General features: G+C 40.7%; 1 protein-coding gene across 1 annotated transcript in view; it reads right to left on the reverse strand.

Moving 5' to 3' along the window:
- The window catches only part of ITFG1 (integrin alpha FG-GAP repeat containing 1), a 247,876-nt gene that overhangs the window by 58,993 nt on the left and 177,842 nt on the right, over positions 1-11,041 (reverse strand). The window contains exon 13 of the mRNA XM_019505663.1: positions 4,769-4,812. Coding sequence (XP_019361208.1) covers positions 4,769-4,812 — 44 coding nt within the window. The remainder of the gene's footprint in view (positions 1-4,768; positions 4,813-11,041) is intronic.

An 11,041-nucleotide genomic window follows, 5' to 3' on the forward strand; every position in this document is an offset into this window, starting at 1 on the left:
CCCCCCCCCCCCCCCAACAAGCCTGGCATCCTACCTCAAACTCATGGAGCTGCGCATGCCCAGCCAGACCCCACCTCGGGTGCAGTTGTGCACCCCTGCCTGCCCATGCAACCTGGCCCTTTCTGGGGCGACCTGGACCTTTCCAGGAGCATGGGGGACCCCCACCACTGTGCGCACCCCAGGGTAGGCAGAGAGGCCATGTGTCCCCTGGAGTTAAGTGCAGGGCAGACGTGCTGCCACTGGGCTCTGCACGTCGGGAGCTGCATGCGACTCCATGTGCCTTCTGCCGCTGGGCAGCCAGTACCTGGAATGCTCATGGCATCATGCATGGCCATGAGGCAACAGCAGCCCATTCCCACCCCATGCACAAACCTGGGGGGGAGGGGGAAAATTGCCCCCCTGAACCTACTTTGGGGTGCGCGTGGAACACGAGCCCTCCTTCTGTACCCTTGGACAAGCCACCTAGGGCTCCCACCATCCCCTCCCTGTCCCACTCACTCCTGCCTCTGCCCGACATCCTCCCTCACTGTGTGGGCCTCAATCTGGCCCTGCTCCTTGCCTCCAACACACTTACCTGCTCGGCACTGCTGCACGCACGGCCGGGCTCTGTTCCTGGCCACCTGCAGCAGGCTGGGCTAGTGCCCTGCCCTTCTGCATACCACTCATAGGGTGTCTATGTACCACTGATGGTACATATACCACAGTCTGGGAACTGCTGATCTAGGTTGCCAATACAGTTTTTATAGAATTTTATTTGAAACTATCTACAACTGAGAAGTGTGACTAGTTTAAGGCCCCTAACTGTAAAATGCAATCTTATTAGAATTGATTTTCAGTTTTTCACCCCAAAATAAAACCAAATAATTCTTCTTCAAAAGGTCTTTTGGGAAACTGGCCAAAAGGATGAGCTGGCAATCAGTACATAGAAGGTTGGGTTTTTTTTCAGTGTTAACTGTGGTTGCCTTGACAGCAATAACTTACTAGAAATAAAATATTTATATAATAATGCCTTTTATACTATCCAAATTATTTTTCAAATCTTGAACACTTGTGCAGGTGAGCTGTAATTATGGAGTGGTAGCAGCCAGTCCCTAATTGAGATTATAAATGAATTCTATAAATCTGACTAAAATCTACAAAGGAATGTAGGCTTTATAAGTTGTAGGCTACCTCTGAGTTGAAAGAATATTTTCACGAAATAAAATGAACTCAAGAAGGTATTTCTTAAATTAAATGTCTTAAAAGTTGAGGTATTCAACATAAACAGACTCCAAGTATTTGTCACTTTTAATGAAAAAGAAGACAGGTCAAACTTAGTTTATACATCTGGCTGAGCTGCAGAGCCAAGAAACAATAATTAGATAATTAACCTTTAATGCTGAAAGTAAAGATTTAGAATGGTAATATCAGAACACTACATTAGCTCAGACAAGCTAGTGTTTTTTAAAATAAAACCTTATCTATTCCTTTTCCTTGCAGTGTACGTGTCAAAATACAAGTCAATTGATAGTGGAATACATAAATGGAAAAATAAGGATGTTCCCCCCCTCACTGATACAGAAAATATTCAGATCATGAGTTTGTAAATGAAAACATTAAGAGGGACTTTAGAAAATTCTAATTATTTTCAAAACATCATGATTATGTTCTCAAAAAAACAGGATGATTTTCAAATAAAAAATAAATTGATAAAAGCAACTTTACTTAATACAATGAAAAGAAACATCCAAGAATCACATGAAAATAGTTTATAATGTTTATTGTGATTCTTAATTAAAAAAATGAAATTTATAATGCCAAGAATTAAAAAAAAGTGCAACAGTACAAAATAACCTCCCTCATAACAGAACCTGAGGAATTATAAAGGAACAGTGAACGTTCTTGCTTAGAAATCCACAGCATTAAAGGAAGTTTTCAAAATAATTAAATTTATTATTTGGTATTAGGAGCGCCTAAAAAAAAATATAGATGTATATGCACTGAAACTGTGGTCTTAGATAAGCCAAAAACATTTTCCATTATACTGAAAGGATCTGCGTCAGAATCAACACGAACATATTCTCTTCCTGGGGACTCAAATAATGTAAAAAAGGGACCATTTGTAATAAAGAGACAGCATAAACCAAGTATACCCTTTATATTTTTCTGCTGCCGATATAGGTTTGATTTCTGCCATCTATTTTGAGAAGAGAAAGCAAAGATTATGAAGAGCTATTCAAAAGGATCAGAATAGCGAAGAAAATCAAAATGGATAAATAGGAGGCAAATATTTCCAGTACAGCAGAGCCATAGGAACCTAAGCTGTCAAGTAAATCAATCTGAAAGCATTTTCTCAATCTGAACTTTATTCAAACAACAACAAAAAACAACTTTCAAAATAATTTCTTTAAAAGCAAGTTCAAGCTTCTTTTGTGGCTGTACCACACAATACAGTTTATTTTTGCTAATGGGAAGAGGGTTGAACAAACTTTCTTATACTGTCCTTCCTGAATTCTCACTTTTTCACCTGTTTTATGCTGTGTTATATTGTACATATATACAAAAGCATGACAGGCTCACTAGCAAATCTAAAGTTAAGAGTAGTCAGTTGTTCAAGATAAAGGAATGCTTAAATCCTTTATGTCAGGCATGACATTAGTTGATACTCATAACCAAAATGACATTTGCTCTGTCTTGTGATGAATATTTAATTTCCTGAAAAGATAAAAGTGCGGGCAACAAACAGACTAAGATTTCAACGGAGTTAAAAATTACCACTTTTTCAAAATTGAGGGCTGATATTTACTGATTTCAAAGACCCCTTTAACTTAAAAGTGCTGTTTAAAACTGAAAATACATATATGAACTTCTGAACAAAGGATGCAGTGAAAGCTGCTGGATAAATAATTCTGCAGCCACTATATATTAATTAAAAAAATAATCTGGTGTTTTAAGTGTATGTAATCTCTTCTTGTGGGGAGAAGGGAAGGTGCTTAAAAATAAAAAATAGTAACTGTAAAAAATAAAAAAGGGCTTGTTGACTCACATATGGTGAACAGCAATAGGTAGGCTTAGAAGGGAAATAAGAAAGATGGCAAAAATATGCAACATGGTTGAATGTAAAAGAATCAAAGGGGGTTTAGAAAGAGACAGTGAAAAATTCTGCTTTTGTCATGCTGAATTTAAAACTGAGTGATACCACAAAATCTAGGAAGAGATTTTTTAGAGGGACAGTTGCAGAATGGAGGCTGGTCTGCAACCTGGCACTGTTCAACACAGAGACAGTAAATGCAGCCATGAGAACATAGGGTAGAGCTGAGCTGTCCAACTGGTGGCCATGGCTGCTTAACACTCACAAGGAGTTAGACTGCAGTCCTCAGGCTCCTGCCCAGCTGCCACTCCCTCCATCGCTCTGGCCGGCATCTCTGCACCCCCACTTCCCTTCTCCAGCTGTCCCTCTCATTCTCCACCCCAGGGGGTGGGACAGTGAGGCGAGCAGTGCAGGGAGCTGAGAGTACAGGGTCACGTGGGGAGGTTGGACGGGGCTTGTGTGGGTGTTTGCACCTGTGTGGTACACAGGTGGCAACCTGTGCAGGAGTAGGAGGGAGAGCCCTGTGCAGGTGCACATGGAAGGAGTAAATCACACCTATAGTAGTAGGGATGGGGGGGCAGCAGTTTTGTGCCTGTGCAGTGCAGCAGATGGAGAGAAAGGGGGGAGTTGCAGTGTAGCAGAGGGTGAGGTGCCCAGTGCAGCAGTGGGAGGGGAGGAGGACATGGTGCAGTAGGGGGAGGGGGGAAACGTCCATGCAGCCTAGTGACCTGGGGGACACCAACAGAGGGAGAAAGGGATGAAGAGACTTTAAAGAGAATCCTGATGCAGATGGCTGAGAACTGAAAGTAAAAGGCAAAATTTCAGGCTGATTTTGTGCTAAATGGCTTTATGTTATGGTAGTAAACACTTTTCAAATATTTTTGTTAGGGGAATTATAATTAAAGACAGTATTGTTTAAGCCAGTGGTACCCAATTTTTTGGCCCCATGGGCCAGATGAGCAGTACCTGGTTGGTCCGCAGGTTGGATCCAGTCTCAGGCTGCCGCCTAGGACTTGGAAATTTGGCAGCACGGTAGCACTAGCAGCATTAATTGCCACCGCTCCTCTGCTGCCAAATTTCCAGACCCATGGAAAGGTCTGCAGGCCAGATGACCTGGCTCCTTGGGCTGGATCTGGCCTGCAGGTTGGAGATAAGCACTCCTTTTTAAAGCAAATGTTGAGTAACACTTAACTCTTTAAATATGCTAGAATAACTTACTGTTACATATTAGGAACACAGTATGCACTTTGAACATCTCTCACTAATTTCACAGAAGATTTATGATATATGTCTTATACTGGCTGAGTTAATTTCTTTTTCCCATGCATTGTTCAGACATGTATTTATAACCCATTATACTTGGAGGGCTAAGATATTTTATAGTTACAAAGACCATTCCTTAGATAACTGCCTTAATAGATTAAAAGAGAAAAGTTAGTTCAATTTTGAAGTAGGTTCTTGATTCCCCAATCAAGCATGTAGCTTGCTTTCAGAAACACATGCTCTTTTTTACTCCTCTCCTTCCCTGTCCTTTTCACATACTCAGCCATTTGCACCCACTTCATTTTGTAATCTAAACTGCAAATTCATGTGAGTACCGTTTGTCTTGTACATATCTGGCAAGCACTCAGCACAGACAAGCTCCAATCTAACTGGGATCAGGGAGCTAAAGTAATGCAAAATATAAATTAAACTTACTGTTATTTTCCGGGGGCACTCATTAGAGCAGAGGCCACTAAGAACTGTGGAAAAAAAGAAAGTGGGTTTATACTTAATATATTGTCAAACATATTTATAGTAAGCATTGCCTGTCTCTGAAATCTATTAATGTACAGTATAAATTCAAGCCCCTCTATGCTGGCACATTTGGGAGTTTATCTGTAGAGAGAATAAACTATCATTTAATATATGCTAACTTTTTAAAAGATCTTATTGATCTGCTTACATTATGCTGCTTTGAAGAAGTTAATTAGCTAATCACTGTTCTATCATACACATTAACTGATTGGTTAGTGTGGTTCCAAAGATAGATTTGCCACTTATGAAAACTGCAAACAAATTAAAATGTATGCCAAAAGTGTATTGTACCCTTTGCTCATTATCCTTCATTTCCAAATGGTTAACCCATAGTCCTTATATAGTTCTTAACTTTCCTCTTTAAACTGGGTCAAATAAATCTGTAAAAACACTTTAAATACATGATGGTTACAAAACTATTTGTATTCATATCAAATTCTAAGAAATCCATCAAACAAAAATTCCCAACACTTCCACATCCTAGCAGTCAGAGAGTATTGTTATTGGGAGATGAGTCTAGTTAAAATAGGCTGTAAAGGAAGAAAGCCTCTGCTCCCTTGATCTTAGTTCACCCCTGTGTTGTACTTCAAGGCTAGGGACAGAAATTACACATAAACTGGTATAAGTGATTGGAAACCAGTTCAAATCTATAACACAGGAAGTTCAATGTGCATAAACTACTTTCAAAATGGCTGAAGCCAGTTTAAGATAAGCCAGGATGGATGTAGTATCATATTTAACTGATTAAGGTTAAACTGATTTGCTGAACTTCTGTCCCAGCTCCCCTCCAGATTCAAGTTAACTAACAGTACCCCAGCAGCCCAGGATGCTTTGCATCTCCCCTGCAAACACCCCCTTGTAGCGTGGGTGGGCCAGCTTTGGCCCAAGCTATTTGCTCCAGTCGAGCAGGGAGGTATGCTCTAGTAGCTTCCTCTCCCTGCCCAGCCTGGGCCACTGCAGGTGTGTGACTGTATTTCTGGAATCAAAAGTGAATGTCTGTTCACTTGCTTATAGGTTCAATTTATGCAGTTTAGACTAACCTGCAAAGATTGAACTGATTCAGCCTTGGGCTTTTTGAATGTCTGTACTCAGCCAATGTAGTTGTAAGTGTGCTGGGTAAGATATGCTAGCACTTTTTTTCTTGGGACACTGCTGTGTGCATCATGTTAATTGTGGCTCATTTAATTCAACTGCCCTTTATTCCAGGGACAAACATGTCTGGCTCTATGGTCTTTCTGGCTACCTACTAGCAGAGGAGAACCAAGGTAGCTTTGAAGTACTGAGTGTAGTAAGGGCTGTGCTGTTTTGATCCGAGTCAGAACCTGGGACAATTAGGACTGCCTCAAAGGAGACATGTGTTTGCCATAAATACGTAATACATTTGACAGTTGTTTAATTATATATTTAAAATGTTACTAGATTGCAGAAATGTCAGTTGCAGGTCTATAATAACTTAGGGAAGGCATGAAAGCTCTCTGCTAAGTGATCCAGTGCATTGTCACATAATGTAATAATATTAAAAAAATTCCAGGAACATCACAGCATTGTATTGTGTTGCAACTTCCTGTGACACATACTGATTTTAAATGGCAGCAAATTGGCTGAATGGCAGCCTGGAAATGGCCACCTGTACTGAGGAGGTGGAATCTAGGAGATCCAGGCGGCTCTGCAGCAGCAGCCAGACCTGTACCTCACTTCGTCATGCAGGGGAGGGGATACAGGATATAGGCAGCTGCTGGTGTCAGTGACAGAAGCCAGGAAGAAGCTACAGGGAGCCTCAAATCTCATCAGGGTGACCAGAGAAATAAAGGAAGATTTTATATTCTGGGAAGCATTTCTGGAGCCGTGAAGGTAGACATTAATCCAGTGATCAGTCAGATGCCTCTGGGAGTACTCATAAGGGCACTGGTGTGTACAAGAAGTGGCTTGAAAGACAGGCCAGGGCAGAAATTAAGTAGAACCCCTTCCTATTTTTCCCCAGTATTATTGACAGTTACTAGTGGAGGTGAGGATTTTAGAAATAAGCCATTTTATTTCAAGTATGACAAGCAGACAGTAGTACACATCATAAATGTATAGCTAGCAAAATCTCCACAGATAAGGCAGAGGATAAGGGCATTTATATTGCTTAGCCCTCTGCTTAATGCTGTCTTTTGGGCAGTACGTATTCCAAAGCTCTGCTGCAATTTCAGGATGACAAATTCTAAAAGCTTGTGCCCATTTGCCAGCTAAGGCTCTTGTGCGGTGTCTCACTGGTTATGGAACTGCATCAACTGAAAGCTTTAAGAAAACTGTTTCCACAAGGGCATTTACAAGACTGGTTCTGTTAATACAGGAGCCTGGCAGTGGCAGTGGAAGCTCAGTGGCGGCAAGCACAGAGCTCCCGAGGAGCTCCTGTAAATGTATAAAGTGTATTTAAAATGCAGGTTCGGCATTTGCAAATATGTGAAACTGCGAATGCCAAACCCGCGAATAGCGAGGGTTTCCTGTATAATTTAGGGCTGATAAAAGACTCCAGTGCATCTGTCCTACCCACAAGCTTCATCTAGGGAAAGGATCCATCTAAAATATCAGGTTATCTTGCTGGTTTGCCTTTTTTACCACAGGCTGATGGGATATATTGATACTTGTAAAGTATTCTTATTGAGGTCTTTACAGGGATAATCCAGGAGTAATGAGTGGAAAATGACAGGCCATGGAGTTTTTGATAGGATTAAAACAAACCTTATATAAGTGGGCAGTTGTGGAACAGAGGCTGTTCTATTTAAAGCAGCACTTCTTGTATGTTTTGGTCCTCTCAAGATTAGTGAGCTGATACCACAGATGGTGGAGCACATACCAACTTCAGCACACACCTAGAGCTACGTGTAGTTTGCAAAGAGACATGTCCTTGAAACCGAGGTATCCCAGTCCTGATTTAGGAGGGAGGAGCCGTAAAAGAGCTGAGATAAATGCTTAGATAAAAGAATTATGCCCCATGAAAGTCTTTGGAACCAGATGGAGCCCGGACACAGACCCCTTATTTATTTATTTATTTTGACAACTCCTCTCTGAGCAGCGGCCAGGTTGCTGTAGCCTCTATCTGTCTCAATCTGGCAAATTTCAGTATATGTTGCATTAGTCCTGCTGCATGTGTCCTGCTGCTCCTAATCGTGGAGCCTCTGACAGAATGAGATAGACTGTCAGAGGCTCCAAGATCAAATGGTTGGTGACCACTGGACTAGACTAACAGGCATTAAACAGCATACTGAAGGCACAAGCAGGCAGGTAGGTTACAGGTGATCTTCAAGGCTATAGTTGTATGTCTTTAGTGGGTCCACAAACGTGATTTGTTGTAAGACTGGTTTATGCCTCTTCTGTACTCACTGAGGAGTGAGCTATAACCACAGCCTCTCAGCCTGCAGATCTGTCATTCCAACGTACAAGTATACATGTGGGCATGGGTGGTGGTGGCAGTCATGAGTAAATTTGAGTCAGGAGTTTCCACTGACATGATATGGTAGCCATCTCTGTGCATCAAAGCCATTGGAACTGAATGGTGCCTTTAAAAGGGTCTTTCACAACCTCTAAGATCTCAGGCAGTAAGAACTAGCTTCAGAACAAGCTTGGGGGGGGGGAATCACCTCATCACTAGAATTCAAAATATATGGTAGAAAGCACAGTTGCTCATTTTGCTTGGTAACAGGAAGTTACACACAGTGTCTTCATAATGCAGATATTTCATCTGTATCTATCTATGCTTATGCATTTGCAGGGTCAAGACTTCACTGCAGTTCAAAGATGCAACAGATCTTATGCTTAGTTTGGGCACTACTATTAACTTAATTTTCTAGGAGAAGTTTATTTACACCAGGGGTTCCCAAACCCTGAGGGTATGCAAAACATCTCTAGGGGGTGTGTGGAAGAAAATGTATAATGGTGGATTTAATTTTAATTATAATAATAATTGGCATTTAAGAGGTTAACATATAAAAACATACAAGTAGGGGGACGTGTTAGCTAGTAAACCTGGAAGGGGGTATGCAATAAAAAAAAAGTTTGGGAATCTCTGATTTACACAACACTCAGCTTCATCTGTAAAGGCTGTAGTCACTGATCAGTTTATGGTGAGTCAAAAACTACTGCAAAACACATACTGCATAGATTTTTAACTATAGACTAGGAGAAAGAAAACACTTATCAGAATTTTCATTCATTCTCTAATGTGACAAACTTTTAGAATTGGTGACACATTTATAATCCTTACATTAACTGTTGTTATAGAAATTAATCTGTGCTGACTAGGTTATTCAAGGAATGGTCTGTGTAACTATGAAATAGCTTAACTTTCTAAGTATAATGGATTATAAATATAAGTCTGAACCACAGATGGAAAAAAAGAACTAAACTCGGCTAGTATATTGTAAGAAATATATAATTAAGCTTCCTGGGAAATTAGTGTGGGATTTTCACAGAGTGCATAATGACTGTGTTTGTATCCTATATAAAGTGAATACTATAAAGAACTAAGTAAGAAAAAGCTTGAAATGCATTTCTAAACACCCATTAGGAATATTAGGTTCTGTTTGCCTTTTTAAAAAAATTAAACACTTCCAGATTTTAGTTATCAAAGTGTGCCACTTGCTGAGAACTAGCCTAAAGGGCCAAAAACACATGGCCTTTTCCATCTGCAAAAGCCTGCATGTATGCATAGAAATGCATACAGGTTTCCCTTGCCAACCACAGGGTTTAGGTTCCTGAAAGTTCCTATGGTTAGCAAAACCGTGGTTGGTAAGACAAAAGGCTTATGGGAAAAATGGGGGTAGGGACTTGAATATGAATATTTTCAGTGTATGCTGAAGCCGATTCCCCCATAATCTTCACATTGCGGAGCCCAAGTCTCCTCTTAAAGTTTTCAAACCACCCCTTGCTGGCTTGAAAACTCATGCATTCACTTGTGCCTTCACCCCCACCTCCCCCCAAGTTCTGGATGAACTGGTTGTAAATTTGCTTTGCCTTCTCACGTATTACTTGGCTGCTCAAAGGCACTTTCTTCTGTGTCTGGTCTTCAATCCAGATGCTAAGCGCTTTTTCCATTTTTTCTAAGCTATGATCACACGGCATAAAGATCACTTTAGCACTTCCTGGTGTACCATTTGCAACACCAGCCTTAATAGTAGCCTCACTTTTATTAATGGTTCTCACACCAAAATGCCTCCCTACATTCGCCACACTCTTTCCATGTGCTAGATGATCCAACAACTCCACTTTTGTTTCCAAGGCTATCACTTTTCTTGCCTTCTTCACAGATTGCTCACCTTCACTACTCACTCAGAGGCCATGATTAACGGCAAAATGCAAAAATCACGAAGACATCGGGAGAAAAATGCGGTGCATCTGAAACTGGATGTTAACAGCATGAAGCACAATGCGAGACTGAGTGCGTGTGAGGAGATGGGAGCGCTATGGGTGGCTAGCAAGAGCGTGGGTGATTGGAAATGGCAGGTGGTGGGCTGATGTGTGGCAACAGAAAACCGTAGTTACTTAAAACTGCATACCGTGGTAGCCAAATCGGTATACAGAATATTAAGGATGGATACTCAAAACCATGGTTGGTGAGGGAAACCTGTATGACATGTATAAATTTAAATCTCCATGTTCAAATTTTTTTTTAATGTAAAAAGGAGTTCTGTGGAAACAGTGGTTGTGCCATGTTCTAAATATATGAGACAAACAGAAAAGGATTTTGCTTTAAAAAATATTTCTTGCTCATTGCATTATCTGCATTAGTACCAAGTAGTTCCACTACTTCAAGCAAGCAAAGAATCATAAATATGAAACGAATGAATATCCATAATGGATATTCTTTAGGTAGTCTTTATCTCAGTTCTTCTCTTTTTTGTAACAGCATTGTTACAGATATAGTTATTCTGTTTGCTTCTTTTCTGAAGTCCCATATTTGCAACGTTTAACCCTTATTTACTTCATGTTTACTGTGCAAACATATTTATAACACTATTCTGCAGTGTGACTGCATCTTCTAGGCACCTGATAGACATTCCTGACAACGAGGACCGAAGCAGTTTTTAGGGGAGAGTTTACCAATAGAATTATACTGGTATAAACTTTCTGTGTGTATTATTTTTCCAGTGCTATATTTTTGTTGTTGTTGTTGGGGGGGGGGGGGGGGGGGGG

The sequence above is a fragment of the Gavialis gangeticus genome, unplaced genomic scaffold (genome assembly GCF_001723915.1).
Source record: "Gavialis gangeticus isolate Ggan-Ray unplaced genomic scaffold, GavGan_comp1, whole genome shotgun sequence".
Taxonomy (NCBI): domain Eukaryota; kingdom Metazoa; phylum Chordata; order Crocodylia; family Gavialidae; genus Gavialis; species Gavialis gangeticus.